The sequence below is a fragment of the Dryobates pubescens genome, chromosome 17 (genome assembly GCF_014839835.1).
Source record: "Dryobates pubescens isolate bDryPub1 chromosome 17, bDryPub1.pri, whole genome shotgun sequence".
In the NCBI taxonomy this organism is placed as follows: Eukaryota; Metazoa; Chordata; class Aves; order Piciformes; family Picidae; genus Dryobates; species Dryobates pubescens.
This window is the reverse complement of record NC_071628.1, coordinates 21,217,516-21,238,733: the sequence shown is the minus strand read 5'-3', so window position 1 is coordinate 21,238,733 and position 21,218 is coordinate 21,217,516. Positions and strand designations below refer to the sequence as shown.

Here is a 21,218-nt window from a genome sequence, read left to right as displayed (position 1 = left end):
GGCTTCCGCTGCTTCTGCTTAGACAAGGGCCAAACGGTGTCCAAGGAGGAGGGAAGAGGCTTCCCTGCTTGAAAATGGAGTGGTTCCTCCTGCCTGCAAGTGTGGAGGGGTGGGGAAGGCACACAGCTCCCCCAGGCCTCTTCCTGGACCAAACCCTGCACCTTGGCCTATCTACCTCAGCAGGCCCCAGGGGGCTGGAGCCCTGGCTCCCACCCTGAGCTGCTCCCCACCTCCGAGGGACCTGGACCTGCATCTGCTGGCTTAGGCTGAGTGGTTTTAGAGGAGGCAGTGCTGTGCCAGGGGCCTTCCAACCCTCCTCCCCCTCTTGAAAGGGCACAGCCATGGCAGCTACTCCTCAGGGAAGCCAGGGCTCAGGTGGGGCTGTGGTGGCTCTGGTTCCCCCTCAGCCACGCTGGGGTTGGTTAAGCCACAAAACAGGAGGCTTCCCTCTGCCCTCTTCTTGGGTTTGTTTTGAGCCTCATCCTGTCTTGAGCCAGGCAGAGGAGGTGACAAAGTGGAGAACCACGGCCTGGTGGCTGCTGCAGCACAGCTCTGGCTTTAGCCCCCTTCCCCTTTTGCACTCCCCTTGCTCGCCACATGCAATAAGAGGCCTCAGCTGCCTCCACTGCTGCTTTCCTTGTGCCAGGCTGCAGCTTTGCCTCCAGCAGCAGGGTAGAAATAATCGAGGCTTCTTCACAGGCTCCTTCTCCACCTCCCCCCAGGCTGCCCCGAAGGACACCGAAGCAGCTTTTGTGTGGGTGTGTGCAGGGATGGCAGCAGACTCGGCTCTGTCCCCACTGCCAGGTGGCTCCAGGAAGCAGCGAGGCCCCGTGCAGCAATAGGCTCCCCCTCCCTCCCCCTTTAACCAAAACAAGGTATTGCACAGCAGGAGGGCGCAAGCCCTCCCCTGAGGAGGAGGCGTGCCAGGCCTCAGGGACCTGCAGCATTCATGGCCCAGCAGGCAGCTTTGGGCTGTGCTTGGCACGGCTGAACTTCACTTTCTGGAGTGCTTTAGGCACTGGGCTGTGCTTTCCCTCGGCTACAAAGGTTTTTCCTTTGGGAGGTGCTGGCCTCACCCCCATGACCCACCTCTCACCTGCAGCTGGGAGCTCCTCTGGAGCTCTGGGAGACCCACAAGGAGGTCAGGGTGGGGTTTTTTCCCCTCTCCCCTGCCCCCCCACCTCAAAAAATGGAACACTCTGGGGGTGGTTTGGGTTTTGTTTTTAGCTGTGTTTGAGCCTAGTTTCTGCCCTTCACCACCAGCCCAGGAACTGCCTGTGAGTGCTGCTCTGGTCACCGAGAGGTGAAGCTCACTGCACTGTGTCACTGCTTGATGACTCCATTTGTGACCTGACGTTTGTAACGATTCCTGCCGCTGCTGGGAGGGGGGAGGGGGTGGGGGAAGAGGGGGCATGCCCTGAAATAAAGTGCAACTCTTCACAGTCTTCTCCTGGCCCTCCAGCTGTTTTTTTGGTCCTGCTCTCCTTGCTGCAGCTGGCAGAGGCCCCACGCTGCTCAGAGGGAGACACTTGGGGAGGGGGAAGCACTCTCTCCTCCAAAGCCCCCTGGCTGCTTCTTGTCCCAGTGATATTTGTCTCCATCTTCCCCTCCAGAGAAGGCAAAGGTGGGAGGCAAAAGAACCCTAGAGCTGCCTACAAGGAAAGTATCAAACAATAAGAAACACTTTTATTTTAACTTTACAACATATAAATAGACAAATCTGTGCTTTCCAAGGGAGCTTTGTTGGGTTTTCGTCTCTCCTTCCCTTTTCCACCCCCTCCCCCCCAGCCCCTCTGCCCTCTCCAGCAGGGGCAGAGGCTCTGGAGCCTGTGGCACCCCCCAGCTATGTACAGCCCCTCCCCGGCAGGCCCCCCCGCGGCCTCCCCGGCCGTCATCTGCTGAGGTCCCTGCTGGCTCCCCGCCCGCACAGCAGCCGCTCCTCGGCCGACAGCCCCGCGAAGAAGGGGTGCAGGAGGGCTTCTGAGAAGGTGATCCTGCGGCAGGGGTCGAACTCCAGCATCCTCCTCATCAGGTCAAAGAGCTGGGCGTGCTCCAGCGAGTCGTGCAGCATGTAGGTCTGGAAGGGAAGGAGGCCGGGGGGGAGGGGGCGCTGCGGCAGGCTGCCACAGTGCCTGCCAGGGCGGGGAGCAGCCTGGGCCCTCGGCTCCCAGGTGGGCAGGGAGGGGCTGGAGGCAGAGAAGGGCAAACAAGCTGGGGAAGGGGCTGGAGAACAGAGCTGGGGAGGAGCAGATGAGGGAATGGGGAGTGTTTAGCCTGGGGGAAAGGAGGGTGAGGGGAGACCTCCTTGCTCTCTACAGCCTAGAGAATAGGTCTCATGAGGAGCAGCTGAGGGACTGGGGAGCAGGACACTGAGGGGAGACCTTCTGGCTCTCCACAGCTCCCTGAGGAGGCTGGAGCCAGGTGGGGGTTGGTCTCTTCTCCCAAGGAACAAGGGACAGGATGAGAGAAATTGGCCTCAAGTGGCACCAGGGGTGGCTTAAGTTGCACTTTAGAAGAAACCTCTCCCTGAAAGGGTTCTCAAGCTCTGGCACAGGCTGCCCAGGGAGGTGGCTGAATGCCCAGCCCTGGAGGTGTTTCAAAGCCACAGAGCTGTGGTGCTGAGTGCCACGGTTTAGCAGCAGCCTTGGCAGAGTTAGAGAATGGTTGGACTCCAGGACCTTAAAGGTCTTCTCCAGCTGCAAGGAATCTCTGACAGGAACCCAAGCCTATGGCCCCAGCAAGGCACTGGCTGTCTCCCAGCCTGGGGTACAGAGTCCCTCCACCTCCCCAGTGCCTGTTCTGCTTCAGTTCAACTTCTGTTACTGCAGGTGAGAGTTGGGGGGTGGTAAAAGCAGAACTCCCTGCCCCAAGCCCCATAGCACAGGTCTGGAGAAGGGGACAGCACCGTGGTTCGGCCTCCCCAGGCAGCCAAGGCCTCCAGCAGCCACCCAGCAGCACCTACCCGCAGGGGCTTGCAGTTCTCTTGGACGTATCTCCCATCAGAGGTGTTCTCATCCCACACCAGATTCCCATTGTGGAAATACTTCTGCTTCCTGCAAAGGAGAGGGGGTGCTGAGGGGAGCTGCTCAGGGGCCATACCTCCAGCACATCTGCCCCTGAGGTGAGAGCCAGTGTGAGGACCCAGCCTCGCCGGCCTGAGGTGAGCAGGCTGAGCTGAGGAGAAGGCTCTCACCGAGTTTTGTGGATCATGTGAGAGGGAATGGGCCCAAGGATCTTCTCCATCATCACAAGGTGCTCCCGATTCTCATGGGTCTGCAAAGCAGAAGGGGGAGGGTGCAGGAAGTCAGGGCTTGGGAGAGCTGGCAGCCAGAGCTCTGTCCCTGCGTGGCACAGGAGAAGCAGAGCCAAGCTGATGCAGCTCCTGGCCACCTCTGCTTCCCCTCTTCATGTTTCTACTCTTCACAGGCAGGGGGAAGAAACCAGAAGTGATCTGAATTCTGTCTGGAGAGCAAGGCACAAATCTCAAACCATGAGTTCTCCTGGGCTTGTTTTCAGAATCCCAGAATTCCAGCCCAGAACTGTCAGGGTTGGAAGGGAGCTCAAGGCTCAGCCAGTCCCAACCTCCCTGCCATGGGCAGGGACACCTCACAGCCACATCCAGCCTGGCCTTCAAAACCTCCAGGGATGAGGCTTCCCTCACCCCCCTGGGCAACCTCAGTGCCTCAGTTTCAAACTTCCCAGTGCCTGCTCTGCATTTGCCTTCCCCTGGGTGCTGTGGGGCAGGGAGGGAGGGCTGGGGAGGAGCCCCCGGGGGCCGTACCTGGAAGAGGGTGAAGCCGCGGTAGTACTCGAAGAGGATGCAGCCAGTGCTCCACACGTCGCAGGGCTGCGCCCAGCCCAGCTCTGCAAAGACAAACAGCTTCAGCTGGAGCTCTCCACACACCACAACAGCTTCTTCATCTTTGGCAGCAACAAGAGACACCGAGGAGATGCCTGTGCACGCTGGCAAGGACTTGGCCAGTCTCCCTCCAGTGATCTGGGTTGGAAGGGACCTCCAAAGGGCATCCAGTCCAAGCCCCCTGCAGGCAGCAGGGGCAGCCTCAACTAGATCAGGCTGCCCAGAGCCCTCTCAAGCCTCACCTGGAGTATCTCCAGGGAGGGAGCCTCAACCACCTCCCTGGGCAACCTGTGCCACTGTTCCACCACCCTCATGGTGCAGAACTTGTTCCTCACAGCCAATCTCAATCTGCTCTGCTCTAGTTTGAAGCCATTGCCCCTGGTCCTGTCCCTGCAGGCCACTGCAGAGTCTCTCTCTCCAGCCTTCTTGTAGCCCCCTTCAAATATTGGCAGGTTGCTATTAGGTCTCCCTGGAGCCTCCTCTTCTCCAGGCTGAACACCCCCAACTCCCCCAGCCTGTCCTTGTAGCTGAGGTGCTCCAACCCCTTGACCATTTTTGTGGCCTCCTCTGGACCTGCTACACCATTTGGAACAGATTGGCTTCTGTTTCAGCTTATGCTGACTCCTTGTTCCCCTGGAGCTAACCTGAGCACCTCTCAGGCTTTCCCCAGCTCCATGTCAAGCCTCTGCACCATCCCTGGGCACCTTCCATCCAGTCAGGACCTTCAGACCACTGAGGCAGGGATGCAGCAATGCACCGAACAGCTCATCCGCAGGAACTGGGAGCCCTTTTGAGCTGCTTTTCTTCCAGCCAGCACCACCCTACAGCCTCCCTGGGCCTCCTGCAGCTCTGGCAGGCCCCCAGGGGCCAGCAGCACTCACCCAGGATGACTTCTGGGGGCCGGTAGTGCCGGGTGGCCACGATGGTGGTGTGGTGCTCGTGGTCGAAGGTGGCGCTGCCGAAGTCCGCCACGCGGATGCTCGTGTTCCGGATGGACTTCTCCTCACAGCTCTGCAAGCAAACAAGGAGCCCTTGGGGCTTCCAGCAGCTGCTCTGGGATTAAGCTGGGCTTTGAGAGGAGCCCTCTGACCACCCCCACCCAGAGCTGCCAAGTCCACGCCGCTAAGAGGAGGAACGATGACGGCAAAGCTCTGAGCTCTCTGCGTCTCAGAGCAGCGCTAAGGGAAGCCACCACACGCTCCACTGGAGGCAGCCACGGGATGCAGAAGAGGCTCAGCTTTCAGGCTCTTCCCACCAAGCAGGCTTGCTCTCTACAACTACCTGAAAGGAGGCTGTGGAGAGGCTGGTGCTGGTCTCTTCTCCCAGGTCATTAGTGACAGAGCAAGAGGGAATGGCCTCAAGCTACGACTGGGGAGGTTCAGACTGAAAGAATTTTTAGGTTTGGTATTAGGAAGAAGTTTTTCCCAGCAGGAGTGGTCAGGGTGCTGCCCAGGGAGGTGGTGGAGTCACCAAGCCTGCAGGTGTTTAAAGGTCATCTGGATGTGGTGCTTGGGGCTATGGTTTAGGGGTGAGCCTCATACAGCAGGGTTCTGGGCTGGCCTTGGGTTTGGGTTGGAAGGGACCTCTGAAGGTCATCCAGTGCAAGCCCCTCAGGGGCAGCCTCAACTAGATCAGGATGCCCAGAGCCCTGCCTGTTCCAAGCTGGATGTTTCTGTGACTGGCAAGGCCCTGTGAGGGGCAGATGGCATTTGTGCAGGCAGGGACAAGGCTGTGGGGCACCCACTCACCTTCTTCTCGTTGTAGAGAGTGTCGAAGTCCGAGTTGACAAAGAGGATGTTCTCTGGCTTCAGGTCGGTGTGGGTCAGTTGGTTGTCATGGAGAACTGCATGGAGGGGGGCAAGGAGAATCACAGACCTGTCAGGCTTGGAAGGGAGCTCGAGGCTCAGCCAGCTCCAACCCCCCTGCCACGGGCAGGGACACCTCACACCACATCAGGCTGCTCACAGCCACATCCAGCCTGGCCTTATAAACCTCCAGGGATGAAGCTTCCACCACCTCCCTGGGCAACCAAGGAGGAGAAGTGTGGGGGTGTGGTAGTTTCAGGCTATACCTTTAAAATGTCTCAAATCTTGAGCAGAAAAGCAGCAAAAATGTGAATCAGTCACTGCTGGGGGTAAAAATAAAGGGAACTAAAGAGAATCCTAAACAATCCCCCTGGAGGGATAAGGAACTTAAAAGTGGTTGTACCAAACCCATTCTCTCTTCTCTTCTGGCTTCTCAGCTCTGGAGAGAGACTAACTGGATTCTGGCTTGAGCTTGGCTGCATTGGTTTGGTATTGGTGTCCTCAGCTCCTCCTCTCCCTTCTTTTGGGCAGGGGGGTAGGCAGAAAAGGAGGAGCTAGTAGCTGCAGGGGGTCCTTGTTAGTTGTAAATACCTCTCAGTATTGTAACTCCTGTGCATTTTGTACACATTCATTGCATTCCACTCTAGCTTGTGGTTCTGCCTGCAAATACAGCTTCCATTTCCTTCCAGCTGGGCTGGGCTGGCAAAAGTTAATGCTGGGGGGGCAAACTTGCAGCCCCCTAATGCTGGGGGGAGGGGAAACACCTAAGGACCACAGAGTGAAGCACCCCGACAGCTCTGCCCATCCAAGCAGCAAGCTCCCTCCCCAGCAGGCAGGCAGGCAGGCAGCAGGGCTGACTTACACCTCAAGGCATGGCAGAGCTGGTAGGCCATGTGCCTGATCTGGGGCAGAGGGTAGGGCTGGAAGTTGTTCTCCTTCAGGAACTCAAAGGTGTTCTTGCCCAGGAGCTCGAAGGCGATGCACATGTGGCCGTGGAAGTTGAACCAGTCTGACATCAGGACACACAAGCTGGGCAGAGAGGAAGACACCAGGATGAACCTGCATGCAGTCACTCTGCCTGGGCCTGGCTCCCTCAGAAGGGGTTGGTGAGCCAAAGCTCTCCAGCAGGGGACTGAGGCAGAAGAATCCCTCGGTGTACACCACGGACACAGCTCCTCCCCAGCTCTGTCCAACACCTTTGGGGAGACAGCTCCAGTTCAAGTGGGACAGGGCAGCAAGAGGCTGTTAGAGAACTTCTGGCTGATCTTGCCTTGCTGTGACTTGGCAGGGCAGTTGTTGATGTGTTCATATCACCACTGGAATCCTTTGGGCTGGAGAAGACCTTTAAGGTCCTGGAGTCCAACGGTTCTCTAACTCTGCCAAGGCTGCTGCTAACCCATGGCCCTCAGCACCACAGCTCTGCCCCCTGGAAACACTTCCAGGGCTGGGGCTTCAACCACCTCCCTGGGCAGCCTGTGCCAGTGCTTGAGAACCCTTTCAGGGAAAAGGTTTCTTCTCATGTCCAACCTAAACCTCCCCTGGTGCAACTTGAGGCTGTTTCCTCTTGTCCTGTCCCTTGTTCCTAGGGGGAAGAGACCAACCCCTACCTGGCCCCAACCTTCTTTCAGGGAGCTGTAGAGAACAATGAGGTCTCCTCTCAGCCTCTTTTCCTCCAGACTGCACACCCCCAGTTCCCTCAGCTGCTCCTCCCCAGCCCTGTTTTCCAGCCCCTTCCCCAGCTTTGTTACCCTTCTCTGGACCCACCCCAGCACCTTAATGTCCTTCCTGGAGCGAGAGGCCCAAAGCAGAGCTACTTCTCTGCCTCTCTTCCAAAAACCAGAGGAGGGACAGCAAGCAGCAGGTATTCCAGTACCCAGCCCCACATTTCTCTGGCTGTCACCCAAGCCCAGAACACTTCCTGCCCACCCTGGAGTCCTGGAGGAACTTACAATTTGTTGTCCTTGTCCTTCTCTTTGATTTTTTTCAGGACATTGATTTCCAGCCTGGCTGCTTCTCTGTACTTCCCAACATTCTTTATGATTTTCAGAGCCACCTGAGATTTGCCTCTGGGAGGGAAGAGAGCAGAAAAGGCTGGAGTCACAAGCAGCCCCCCACAGCCATCCTCAGCCCACAGGGAGAGGGCACATCCCAGTCACTCCAGTCACATTTTCATCTCTACAAAGCCTTTGTCCTTCCCTGGCTTTCAAGGTCTGCCAGAGATTTCTGATGCTTGACCAGTAGCTAACTGGGAGGGGAAGGCTCTTGCCAGTTCAGACTGCAGACAGCAGCAGGCAGCTCTGCCAGCACTGCAGTCTCCCAGGGCTCTGTGCCTCCAGCAGCCACCTGCAGAGGTTTCTGAGAAGGCAGAAGCCACTCCTCAAGCAAGCTGACCTCAGGGCTCAGAGCCAGACAAAAGGTCAGAAAGAGGCAGGGGTCAAATGTACTCCCTGGAGGGGTAAAACAGAGAAGGACCCAGGCAGATCATGAGGTCACTTCCCCAGCTGGAGCTCGCTGCAGAAGCCCTCAACCATGGGACTCCAAACCCTTCCTGCTTCTCCTAGCAGGACAGCCTGAGAAGCCTGAGGTGTGCCGCAGGCCCCTTCCCACCTGCTGTGCAAGTGGAACTTCTCCACTTTTACAGAATGGTTTGGGTTGGAAGGGACCTTAAAGATCAGCCAGTTCCAACCCCCCTGCCATGGGCAGGGACACCTCACACCAGCCCAAGTTGCTCAAGGCCTCATCCAGCCTGGCTCTGAACACCTCCAGGAAGAGGACAGGCACAGCCTCCCTGGGCAGCCTGTGCCAGTGTCTTATCACCCTCCCTGGAAAGAAACTCTTCCTAATCTCCAGTCTCAACCTGTCCTCCTCAGTGACAAGTGGAAGGTGCTGATGGTTTGCTCCAGGCAAGGCTGGCACCATTAGTCCTGTGCACTTGTGAGGGCCTGGGCTGGCTGCAGCAGGGGTGGGAGCAGGGGCGGAGGCGGGGGAGCTCCCAAACAGAGAGGGACCTGGGGGTGCTGATTGACAGCTGCCTGAACATGAGCCAGCAGTGTGCCCAGGGGGCCAAGAAGGCCAAGGGCATCCTGGCCTGCATCAGGAACAGTGTGGCCAGCAGGAGCAGGGAAGTCATTGTGCCCCTGGACTCTGCACTGGTTAGGCCACACCTTGAGTGCTGTGTCCAGTTCTGGGCTCCTCAGCTTAGGAAGGACATTGAGAGACTTGAAGGTGTCCAGAGAAGGGCAACAAGGCTGGGGAGAGGCCTTGAGCACAGCCCTGTGAGGAGAGGCTGAGGGAGCTGGGGTTGCTTAGCCTGCAGAAGAGGCTCAGGGGAGACCTCATTGCCCTCTACAACTCCCTGAAGGGAGGTTGTAACCAGGAGGGGGTTGGTCTCTTCTCCCAGGCAAGCAGCACCAGAACAAGAGGACATAGTCTCAAGCTGTGCCAGGGGAAGTTTAGTAGGAGAAAGTTCTTCCCAGAGAGAGTCATTTGTCATTGGAATGTGCTGCCCAGGGAGGTGGTGGAGTCTCCATCCCTGGAGGTGTTCAGGAGGGGATTGGATGTGGCCCTTGGTGCCATGGTCTAGCCGTGAGGTCTGTGGGGACAGGTTGGACTTGATGATCCTTGAGGTCACTTCCAATATTAGTGATACTGTGAGCAGGGGCAGGGCAGCATGCAGGGGCAGGGGAGGGCAGAGCAGAGAGCTGGAAGGAGCAGGCAGGGGCAGTGGGCAGGGGCAGGGGCAGCTACTCACCTGGCATGGTCCACGCACTCCACCACTTTGCCGAAAGTGCCTTCCCCGAGGCTGCCGACGATTTCATCTAGGAGAGAAAACAGGAGCGGCTGTGAGCTCCAGGGCTCAGCCAGGGCTGGTCAGGGTCCTGCAGCTTCACAGCGAGAAAACCATCAAAGCCAAAAAAACAAAAACCAAACCAAAAACCAACCAACAAAAAAAAAAAACCCAACCCCAAACACCCCCAAAAGTAAACCCCCAAAATGAAACCAAACAAACACTGAATTGTCTCTGCCTGCTACTCTCTTTGCAGCTCAAAGCATCTATGGTCTGCCTCAAGCAGTTTTACTGCTCAGTCCCTGTTTTGTTAAGCAGTAAAAGACCAGCAGAGACCTCTCCAGGGCAAGAGGAGAGAGCTCTGGGCTAGGAGAGAGGGGGGAAACAGAAAGGAAAGAAGGAGAAAGAGATGGAGAGAGGAGAGAAGGAGAGAGAGGGAGAGAGGAAAAGGTTTACGAAAGGTGGCTGTACATCGCTCCTGGAGCCAATCGCCGATCCTGCACACCAGGTGACCTTCTTTGTCATCTTCCACGCTCCTGCTGCGCTTACTGCTCTGCTGGCTCCTCTGCACGGCGCCACCCGGGCCACAGATGCCACCCAGGCCACCAGCAGCGCAGCACCGGGGCGGCCAGCCGCGGCGGGAGGGGCGCGGGTTGATGGGCGGGTGGTAGGTTGGGAGTTGATTGGTTGGTGGTTCGTTGGTGGTGGGTGGTTAGTTGGTAGGTTGGTGGTTCATTGGTGGTGGCAGGTTGGTAGTTGATGGTAGGTTGGGAGTTGATTGGTTGTTGGTTCATTGGTGGTTGGTAGTTGATTGGTTGTTGGTAGGTGGTTCATTGGTAGTAGGTTGGTAGTTGATTGGTAGTTGGTAGTTCATTGGTGGTAGGTTGGTAGTAGGTAGTTGATTGGTTGGTGGTTCATTGGTGGTAGGTTGGTGATTGGTTGGTGGTTCATTGGTGGTAGGTTGGTAGTTGATTGGTTGGTGGTTCATTGGTGGTTGGTTGGTAGTTGATTGGTTGGTGGTTCATTGGTGGTTGGTTGGTAGTTGATTGGTTGGTGGTTCATTGGTGGTTGGTGGGTAGTAGGTAGTTGATTGGTAGGTGGTTCATTGGTGGTAGGTTGGTGGTTGATTGGTGGTTGGTTGGTAGTTGGTAGTTGATTGGTTGGTGGTTGATTGGTGGTTGGTTGGTAGTTGGTAGTTGATTGGTTGGTGGTTGGTTGGCAGTAGGTAGTTGATTGGTAGGTGGTTCATTGGTGGTAGGTTGGTGGTTGATTGGATTTTCCAGATCCCAGCATTTCATAAGGCACACAGCATATATAACGATAGGGATATTGCAAGGGACACGTCAAAGACACAAACTAACTTCAAAACAGAAAAGTAATCAACAGCTACAGGTATGTAAAGGAAAAAAAAACAACCAAACAAACCAACCAAAAAAAAAACAACCAACAAAAGCCAAAACAAACAAAACCCAAACAAACAATCTCCTTGGCTGATGCCTCTCAGCTAGGAAGGTGTCTCCTGCCTTCTCCAGGGGGGAAGCTCGAGGGTTCGGGAGGGCTTTGGCACCACCGTTCCCCACAGAGGGCAGCACCAGAGCACAGGGTCACAGAATGCTTTCAGGTGGAAGGGACCTCTAAAGGTCATCAAGTCCGAGCCCCTCACAGCCAGCAGGGAGATCTGCAGCTGGAGCAGGCTGCAGAGAGCCCCAAACAGCCTGACCTGCAGTGCTTAAAGGGCTGGGGCGTCTACCACCTCTCTGGGCAGCCTGGGCCAGGGGCTCACCACCCCCAGCGTAAAAAATGTCTTCCTTAATGTAGCCTGAATCTCCCTCCTTTAGTTCAAAGCATTAGCCCTTGTCCTCTCACAACACACCCTGACAAAATGTCTGTCCCCATCTTCTTTCAGGCCCCCTTCAAGTTCTGAAAGGCCACCAGAAGGTCCTCCCACAGCCTTCTGCCAGAGGAGGGCTTTGCCAGAACCTGATTTTCTCCACTGGCCAAGCTGATGAAGGCTACACAAAGCTGTCAGTTAGGACATGCTCTCCAGCAGGAGCCAGAGGAGCAGCTGGGCTCCTGGTCATGCCTCAGCTAACAGACCTCCAGCTACCCAGAGCCATGCCCTGCCCTGGCTGCCAACCAGCCCATCCCTTCCTGACACCCCCACTGACCACCCTGGCCCCTAGGTCCATCCACACAGACCTGGTGTTGCACATTGGCCTCAGGATGCAGTTTTCAGCCTGGGAGAACTTTAGGACAGTTCAGTTAATTCCCCCCAGGGACCATTTCACTCCACTGAAGGTGTGAGGTCACATTCTGCTAGCTTCCACTGGAAAACCAGCCCAACATTCCTGACAGGACCCCAGGGTCCACCAAACAGCCAAAGAAAATCATACAAAGCTTCTACCTCTCCATGCCTGAGTTTGTAACAAGCTTCACCCCCACCCCCAGCTAGTCCAAAATCATCAGCTACAACTAAAACCCCAAAAGGCCAGTGGAGGAGGAGGTAGAGAGAGCTAGGAGAGCTGTGAGGCTTCCAAAAGGACTTGAGGTGACACCAGCCCAAAGCTGCAGGTTGTTGCCACCACTCACACACACAAACCCCACCACAACCCCTGGCTCTGGCTAAAAGTCACATTCCAGCTGGAAAGCAATCGAAGGAGGAAAGCAGCAGCCCCTCAGAAGCTCTTGGGCCATGCAGGTATCTGCTCCAGCTGCAGGGAGCAGAGCCTGCTCACTTAGCTGTAGTGGCATTGAAAAACAATAAAGGTGTGAAGGATGGAAAGGTTCCTGCCAGGAGAGGAGCAGGGAGGCACAGGGCTGGTACCTCACCACGCTTCCAGGGTATTCCCAAGTCTCAGGCCCAGCCTCCTCACCCAGTTCTCAATATTCCCTGGAAGGAATGCTGTGTGCTTCGGGGTGGGGAAGAACACCAGGGGGATGTCTTCAGAGAAGCTGAAGTCTAGGGACAGTTGTGTGGAAGGAGGCAGAGAGCACAAGTGCACATCCCCAGGAGGTGGAAGCCTCTAACTATGGTGGGGCAGGGGTTTACAAGCCCAGTGGAGAACCAGGCTGGGAACAGAATCCACTGGAGGTGCCTCTGCAGGAGCGCTGCACACCAAGCCCTGCCAAGAAGCAGCTCTCTGCAGAAGCCAAGCCCTGGCCATGTTCAAACCCTACCACGACACAATCCCCAGCAGCCAGGCTGGCCTGTGGCCAAAGCTGGCTCTCCTCAGCCTGTCACATGGGTGCCATTTGAAGCTCTCCCTGATCCCCAGCTTAGTTCCCTCATGTATTAAAGCTAGAAGGGGTTGAACCAGGCAAAACCCAGTAACTCCAAACGCTTCCCACTTCACAAGAGACAAGCTTTTGAGACCATTCATGGAATCACAGAACTGTTAGCCTTGGAAGGGAGCTCAAGGCTCAGCCAGCTCCAAGCCCCCTGCCATGGGCAGGGACACCTCACACCACAGCAGGTTGCTCACAGCCACATCCAGCCTAGCCTTAAAACCTCCAGGGATGAGGCTTCTACCACCTCCCTCTAGGGTATAGCTGCACCTCCAGCAACAATGAGGGCTGCAAGTGTGTGAGGGAAGTGGCTTTCAAACCCTCAAAATCTCTGGCTTTGAATGTCTCCAGAGAGGGAGACTCCACAAGCTCTCTGGGCAGCCTGCTCAAAATCTCTGGCTTTCAAAACCTCCAGGGCTGAGGCTTGCACCACCTCCCTGGGCAGCCCGTGCCAGTCTCTCACCACCCACACGGTGAAAGAATTTCTTCCTAACATCCAGTCTGAATCTCCCCACTTCTACTTTTGTTCCATTCCCCCCAGTCCTATCACTCCCTGATAGTCCCTCCCCAGCCTTTCTTGTAGCCCCCTTCAGATCCTGGAAGGCAGTGAAGGCACAAACACACACACACACACACCGGCTCGAAGGAGGAACGAAACCAAACCAACAACGACAAGAGAAGGGATCAGAGGTTACTCACCCAGCGCCCTCAGAGCTGGAAGGAAGGCAAGAAGAGTTAGTAACCTGAACCCTCCTGAGCTCGTGCTGGCTGCTACTCACCGAGGAGGCACTGCTACAAGACCTGCTCCTGCGTTTCCGGCAGTAGTGCTGGTGCTTGCGGGGCCGGTGCTGCTCCCTGCCCCGCGAGCGGCGCCAGTGGCGCGGGCGGCTGGGGTAAAAGTCCTCGGCGAAGGAGGGGCTGCGCTCCTCGCAGCGGTAGGCCTCGCTGTCCCGCCGGTACCTCCGGTGGTAAGGCATCCTCTCGTGGCTGCAGCACAAACGACAGCGCCCTTCAGCAGGCCTGGCAGCCAGCGGGAAGCTTGGGAACAGGCCTGCAGGGAGCTGGAGCCCAAGCGTCCGAGCCGAGCGCCGCCGGAGCGCGGCTCTGCCCGCGGTGGGCGCTCGGAGCCGCACGGAAACAGGCGGGTGGGAAAAGACCCTCGGGGTCACCCAAGGCCAGCCCAGAAGCCTACTCTGCAAGGTTAGAATAGAATAGAATAGAATTAACCAGGCTGGAAGAGACCTCTGAGATCATACAGTCCAACCTATCACCCAACACCATCTGCTCAGCGCAGCCGTGGCACCAAGCACCCCATCCAGGCTCTTCCTAAACACCTCCAGGGATGGGGACTCCTCCACCTCCCTGGGCAGCACAGCCCAATGGCCAATCTCTCTCTGTGTGAAGGATCTCCTCCTAAGATCCAGCCTAAACCTCCCCTGGCACAGCTTGAGACTGTGTCCTCCTGTTCTGGTGCTGGTTGCCTAGGAGAAGAGACCAACCCCCACCCGGCTACAACCCCCCCAAGCACCACAGCCAAACCACCTTCCAACACACCCAAGGCTGGCGACTCCGCCACCTCCCAGGGCAGCACGTGCCAAAGCCTGACCACTCTTGCAGCAGAGAGTCATAGAATCATAGAAGAGGACTTGGCAAGTCTCCCCCCTCAGAGATGTCATGGAACCACAGAACGGGTTGGGTTGGGAGGGACCTCCAAAGGCCATCCAGTCCAACCCCCCCTGCAGGCAGCAGGGGCAGCCTCAACTAGATCAGGCTGCCCAGAGCCCTCTCCAGCCTCACCTTGAATGTCTCCAGGCATGTAGCCTCAGCCACCTCCCTGGGCAACCTGTGCCACTGTTCCACCCCACTCATGGTGCTGAACTTGTTCCTCACATCCAATCTAGATCTGCTCTGCTCTAGTTTGAAGCCATTGCCCCCAGTGCTGTCCCTGCAGGCCTTTGCTAACAGTCTCTCTCCATCCTTCTTGTAGCCCCCTTCAGGTACTGGCAGGTTGTTCTTAGGTCTCCCTGGAGCCTCCTCTTCTCCAGGCTGAACACCCCCAGCTCCTTCAGTCTGTCTTGATAGCAGATGTGCTCCAACCCCCTGATCATTTTCATGACCCTCCTCTGAGAAAGCAGGGAGCTGCTCAAAAGAGTCCAATGCAGAGCCACAAAGGTGATTAAGGGAGTGGAACATCTCCCTCTTGAAGAAAGGCTGAGGCAGTTGGGTCTCTAGCTGAGTCTGGAGAAGAGAAGACTGAAGGAAGATCCTGTTGCTCCCTACAGCTACTTGAAAGGAGGCTGGAGTGAGGCTGGTGCTGGTCTCTTCTCCCAGGTAACTAACTAATAGGACAAGAGGAAATGGCCTCAAGCTGCACCAGGGCAGGTTTAGGTTGGAGATTAGGAAAAATGTCTGGGCTGCAAGAGTGGTCAGGGATTGGAACAGGCTGCTCAGGGAGGTGGTGGAGTCCCCACCTCTGGAGGTGTTGAAGAAGTGTGTGGCCATGGCACTTCAGGATAAAGCTTAGTAGTCTTGGTAGTTTGGTTAGAATTGGGCTTGATCATAAAGGTCTTTTCCAGCCTTAACTGCTCTATGGTTCTTCAGCCTGGAGCAGAGGAGCCTGAGGGGTGCCCTCAATGCTGCTGATAAAAGATGTGCAGGGCAGTGCTGGGAGGATGGAGCCAGGCTCTGCTCAGAGATGTCCAACAACAGGACAAGGGGCACTGGGTGCCAGCTGGAGCAGAGCAGGTGCCATGGGAACAGAGGGGAAAACTTTGTCAGTGTGAGGCTGACAGAGGCCTGGAGCAGGCTGCCCAGAGAGCTTGTGGAGTCTCCCTCTCTGGAGACACTCAAAACCCACTTGGATGTGTTCCTGTGTGACCTGCCCTAGGTGATCTTGCTCTGGCAGGAGGGTTGGACTGAATGATCCCTCAAGGTCACTTCCAACCCCTAATGTTCTGTGATTCTGTAAGGGACTTTTCCCTAACATCCAACCTAGACCTCCCCTGGCACTACTTGAGATCATGTCTTCTCATCCCATCACTTGTTACTTCAGAGAGGAGACCAGCCCCCAGCCTAGCTCCTTCCAGGGAGCTGTAGAGAGCAGTAAGATCTCCCCTCAGCCTCCTCTTCTCCAGGCTGAACAACCCCAGCTCCCTCAGCTGCTCCCCCTATGCCACCCTCCAAACTCCTCACCAGCCTCACTGCCCTGCTCTGGGTGCACTCCAGCACCTCAATGTCTTTTTTGGGCAGCTTGGAAAAGCACAAAAGGGCAAGAGTCCTGCTGAAACAAAGTGCTCCTGCCCTCTGGCAGCAGGGCAACACCCCAGCTTCCAACCACCCCTCTGCTGTGGCTCAAACACTGACCACCTCTCACAGAAGGAGAAGGTTTGCAAGAGAGAACAATGTGGCCCTCCCACATTTCATGATGCCAGCAGGAAACAACCCACTTTGGAGCTCCACCTGGGATGCCTACCTCATCTGAGCCACCTCCACCACCACACAGAATCACAGGGGCTGAAAGGGACCTCTGAAGATCACCAAGTCCAACCCCCCCTGCCACAGCAGGATCACCTAGGGCAGGTCACACAGGAACAGACCCAGGCAGGCCTTGGAAGCCTCCTGCCATGGAGGCTCCACACCAGTGTTTGTCTGCCACCCTTTCTCCTCCCCCTGGAATCACTGAATCATTTTGGTTGGAAAAGACCTTCAAGATCACCCAGTCCAACCATTCTCTACCTCTCCCAAGCCTGGTGCTAAGCCATGTCCCTCAGCACCACATCTCTGCCTCTGTGAAACTCTTCCAGGGATGGGGGTTCAATCCTCTCCCTGTGGAGCCTGTTTCAGTGTTTGTAACCTTTTCAGTGAAGATGTTTCTTCTAATATCCAACCTAGAGCACCTAGGGAGATGGCTCATTAGGTCCTCAGCAAATGAGACTTGAAGGCAGCAGCAGTCATCATCCCAGGGGAGAACTGGGGGCCCCTGAAGGCCAGGCCTTTGGTGCACACCTGCCCAGCAGATCATTAGCTGAAGCCAGAAGCAAAATGTGGCCTCTACAGTGTAGAACCATAGAATTGTCAGGGTTGGAAGGGAACTCAAGGATCAGGCAGTTCCAACCCCCCTGCCAGGGGCAGGCACACCTCACACTACAGCAGCTTGCTCACAGCCACATCCAGTCTGGCCTTAAAACCTCCAGGGATGAGGCTTCCACCTCCTTCTACAGTACAGCTGCACCTCCAGCAACAATGAGGGCTGCAAGTGTGTGAGGGAAGTGTTCAAGCAAGCTCATCTCTGGCCTCAAAAACCTCCAGGGATGAGGCTTGCACCACCTCCCTGGGCAATCTGTACAAGTGTCTCACCACCCTCATGGAGAAGAACTTCTTCCTAACATCCAATCTGATGCCAGTCTGCTGTGTGACCACTTCTACCCTCCCTTTCACACACAGAATGCTCTGGGTTGGAAGGGACCTCCAAAGGTCATCCAGCCAAACCCCCTGCAGTCAGCAGGGACATCCTCCACTAGATCAGGCTGCCCAGAGCCCTGTCCAGCCTCACCTTGAGTATCTTCAGGGTCCCAATCACATCTCTGGGCAACTTGTCCCACCACCCTCCTGGTAAAGAGCTTGTTCTTAGCATCCACAGAGCTTGTTCCTCACACAGAATCATAGAACTCTCAGGGCTGGAAGGGAGCTCAAGGCTCAGCCAGTGCCAACCCCTCTGCCATGGTCAGGGACACCTCACACCAGAGCAGGCTGCTCACAGCCACATCCAGCCTGGCCTTCGACACCTCCAGGAATGAGGCTTCCACCACCTCCCACGAGAGTACAGCTGCACCTCCAGCAACAATGAGGGCTGCAAGTGTGTGAGGGAAGTGTTCAAGCAAGCTCATCTCTGCACTGGGAAGGGCCACAAGGCCTCACACAAAGCTCCTGGCTGTGAGTATTTACTGCACACAAGAGTTTCAGGCACCCTGAGCTGCTCTGCAGGTCCCTGTGCTTCCCTCTCTTGCAGAAGGCAGCAGAAATGGTGCCACTGAGCAGTGCCCTGATTCTGCCCCCAAAAGCACCACTGCCACTGCCAGCCCAGCTGGTGCAGCTGCTCTGATCAAACACCTTCCACTGCCTTGCTTCACAGGTCAGCAAGTGAGAAGCTGTGGTTGAGGCAGAAGATCCAAGCACTCAGCAGGGAGATTTGCTGCTGGCTTTCCAGATACCTTTGATCTCATTTTAGACCAAGAAGGCAATTTCAAGCTGCCTGCCAAGAAAGCAGCAGCTCCAGGTCGCTGCTGAACTGGCCAAAGCACACACAAAACCCAACCCACAGTCCTGTTCTGACACCCATCCTCAGCTCCAGCCACACCTCTGGCACACCTCTGCCTACCTGCAAGATATGGAGGATTCAGAAATAAACACAGAGGAGGCCAACAGACCTCTGAGAGGCCCAGAGGCTGAGAATAAAGGGGCAAGAAGACTTCCACCTAGCAAATCACAGAATGGTTTGGGTTGGAAGGGACCTTAAAGATCACCCAGTTCCAACCCCCCTGCCATGGGCAGGGGCACCTTGCACTAGACCAGACTGATCAAGGCCTCATCCAGCCTGGCCCTCAACACTTCCTTGGAGGGGGCATCCATAACCTCCCTGGGCAGCCTGTTCCAGTGTCTCCCCACCCTCACAGCAAAGAGCTTCTTCCTAATCTCTCTTCTTCCAGCTTCAATCTAGTGCCCCTCATCCTGATGGAGAGGGTCCAGAGGAGGGCCATGAAAATGATCAGGGGGTTGGAGCAGCTCTGCTAGGAAGACAGACTGAGGGAGCTGGGGGATGTTCAGCCTGGAGAAGAGGAAGCTCCAGGGAGACCCAAGAACAACCTGCCAGTACCTGAAGGGGACTACAAGAAGGATGGAGAGAGACTGTTAGCAAAGGCCTGCAGGGACAGGACCTGGAGCAATGGCTTCAAACTAGAGCAGAGCAGATTGAGATTGGATGTGAGGAACAAGTTCTGCACCATGAGGGTGGTGGAACACTGGCACAGGTTGCCCAGGGAGGTGGCTGAGGCCCCATCCCTGGAGATATTCAAGGTGAGGCTGGAGAGGGCTCTGGGCAGCCTGATCTAGTTGAGGCTGCCCCTGCTGCCTGCAGGGGAGGTTGGACTGGATGCCCTTTGGAGGTCCCTTCCAACCCAACCCATTCTGTGATTCTGTGGTCCTATCACTACAAGCCCTTGTAAAAGGTCCCTCCCCAGCTTTCCTGTAGGCCTCCCTTCAGCCAGCTCCATCCTAGGTGCTCCACCAGACGAAAGAAGGGGAAGGCCTACTGCGTGCGTCAGCTGTTATTTCACAATGCTGCAAGTAAACAACAGCCAGGCTGGGAAGAGAAATTCATCTGCAGAACACTTCAGGAATGATGACTTCAGCTCCCTTCTGGCTGCACCTGCCCTGCTCAACCTGCTCAACTGCACCAGCCTTGGTCCTGGGGAGCAGCAAGGACCAAAGCAGTCTATTTCGGCCGCACACACGGCGGCGATGTGTCAGCAGGTGCCTACTGCCTCTGTTCCAGAACCCTCACTGCCACTCCTCTCACCAAAGGGCCTCATCCACCCTGCTTCCAGCACCTCATTGTCCCTGTGGAAACGCTGAACAAAGAGAGGATCAAAGGTAAAAGCCAGTGCTGAAGCAGGAAAGAGCAGCTAGTGACGCTCGGATCCTTGCTGGCAGCACAGGTGAGGGCAAAGCTCCTCTCACTCCAAATCTGCTCTGGGATACTTTCAGAGAGGCTCACAGAACAGAATCACTGAGGCTGGAAAAGACCTCTAAGATCACCCAGTCCAACCATCAGCCCAACACCACCATGGCCATTACACCACGTCCCAAAGTGCCACGGCCACAAGTGTGAACACCTCCGGGGACGGTGACTCCGCCGCCTGCTCGGGCAGCCTGCTCCAACCCCTGACCACTCCTGCAGTGAAGGAATTGTTCCTCATCTCCAACCTAAACCTCCCCTCATGCAGCTTGAGGCCGCTGCCTCTTGTCCTGCTGTCAGGAAGGGAAAGGCTTGGAAGCCCTTCACAGCATCAGTACTGGGAAAGATGATACTAGGGCAGGTTGTTATCCCTCTCTGATAGTCAGGACATGGCTTTGGGGAGAAGGTTTGGCCAGATGCAGCAACATGTAAGGGAAAGCACACACACACCCCCACAGCCCTTTCCTTCCATCTCTGGGATTTACAGGTTTAAAGCTGATCCTCAGCCAGCAGATGAAAGCTGCCACCGTGCAGCGCTGGCTCTGGAAGGTGCCCAGCAGAGAGGAGGAGGAGGAGGGTCTGTGAGCTGGCTGTCCCCTCTCCCCCTGCCCAAAACCTGCTCTCACCTTCTGGATCGTGACCTCCTGGCCAGATCCCTGCGGGGTGGGTATCGCAGCCTCCCCTCATAGTAGTCTCTGCTTCGAGATCTCTTCCTCTTCCACCTGTGCCCCAGGTAGTTCTCCTGCTCCGGGGACCGGTACCTCTTACAGTGATGCATCTGGGGGGACAGGAGGGCTTCCAGCCAGCTCTAACCACGCCTGGCTCTTCACACACTCACCCCTTGGCCTGGCACCAGCCCGCAGAGGCGCCCGACCTGGTCCCCCCGGAGCTGCGGGCTCGGGGCAGAGCGCAGGCCGAGAGGCGCCGTGCGGAGCCCCGGGGCTTTGCCGGGACCTTACCGCTCGCGTCCCCGCTGCCCCCTGCCACGACCCGGCCGCAAGCCGCCGCCGGGCCCGGGCCCGCGGCACCCTGCCCGTTTGGCTGGGGGCAGCCGGGGCGCGGAGCGCTGCAGGCCGCGGGCACCGCACCGAGGGCGCCACCAACAGCCCCGGGGCGCCGCGGCCGGGCCCGGCCCGATCCCCGCCCCGCGAACCCCTCCGGAGGCCCCGCACGGCCGCGCTCCGCCGCCCCGCTGCCTACTCACCTCCCCTCCGCTCCCCTCCGGCCGCGCTCGGCGGCTGCGGCCCGGCCTGGCCCGGCCCCACCGGCCCAGCAGCGCCGCCGCAACGGCTCCGGCTGCCCTTCCGCTTCCGGCCCCGCCCGCCCGGGCCCGCCGCGCCACCGCCTCCCGCTGCCCCCTGCGGGCCGCTCTTAACTCCCGCCGCGCCGGGGCCGCCGCCGGCGGCCGGCATGGGGGCGCCGCGGGGCGGGCACTGGCGGCGGCCCCGCCGCGGCCTCACGGCCCCGGGGCGGCCTCCCTTCCTCACCCTCACCCTCCTCACCCTCGCCATGCCCTTCTGCTCCCTGACCTTCATCACCGTGGCCACCCTCATCCTCCCTGTGACCTTCCTCACTCACCAGCGCCATCCTCACCCTCGCCATGCCCTTCTGCTCCCTGACCTTCATCACCGTGGCCACCCTCATCCTCCCTGTGACCTTCCTCACTCACCAGCGCCATCCTCACCCTCGCCGTGCCCTTCTGCTCCCTGACCTTCATCACCGTGGCCACCCTCATCCTCCCTGTGACCT

General features: G+C 57.2%; 1 protein-coding gene across 1 annotated transcript; it reads right to left on the bottom strand.

Moving 5' to 3' along the window:
• Positions 1-1,876: 1,876 nt before the first annotated feature.
• Positions 1,877-20,781, bottom strand: CLK3 (CDC like kinase 3). Its single transcript, XM_054168830.1, has 13 exons — positions 20,674-20,781; positions 20,096-20,247; positions 13,516-13,723; positions 9,923-10,016; positions 9,416-9,482; positions 7,614-7,730; positions 6,527-6,693; positions 5,608-5,702; positions 4,741-4,870; positions 3,782-3,864; positions 3,194-3,273; positions 2,963-3,053; positions 1,877-2,077 (listed from the first exon to the last, which is right to left on the bottom strand). Exons 2-13 carry the CDS (start codon positions 20,245-20,247, stop codon positions 1,892-1,894), a joined length of 1,470 nt encoding a protein of 489 aa, XP_054024805.1. The 5' UTR covers positions 20,674-20,781; the 3' UTR covers positions 1,877-1,891.
• Positions 20,782-21,218: the final 437 nt, after the last annotated feature.

Coding starts and splice junctions, on each gene's coding strand:
- CLK3 (XM_054168830.1), bottom strand. CDS start 20,247: ATGCATCACTGTAAGAGGTACCGGTCCCCGGAGCAGGAGAACTACCTG. Junction 6,694..7,613: donor AAGGACAAGGACAACAAATT/GTAAGTTCCTCC, acceptor CTCTCTGCCCAG/CTTGTGTGTCCTGATGTCAG. Junction 3,865..4,740: donor GCCCCCAGAAGTCATCCTGG/GTGAGTGCTGCT, acceptor TTGTCTTTGCAG/AGCTGGGCTGGGCGCAGCCC.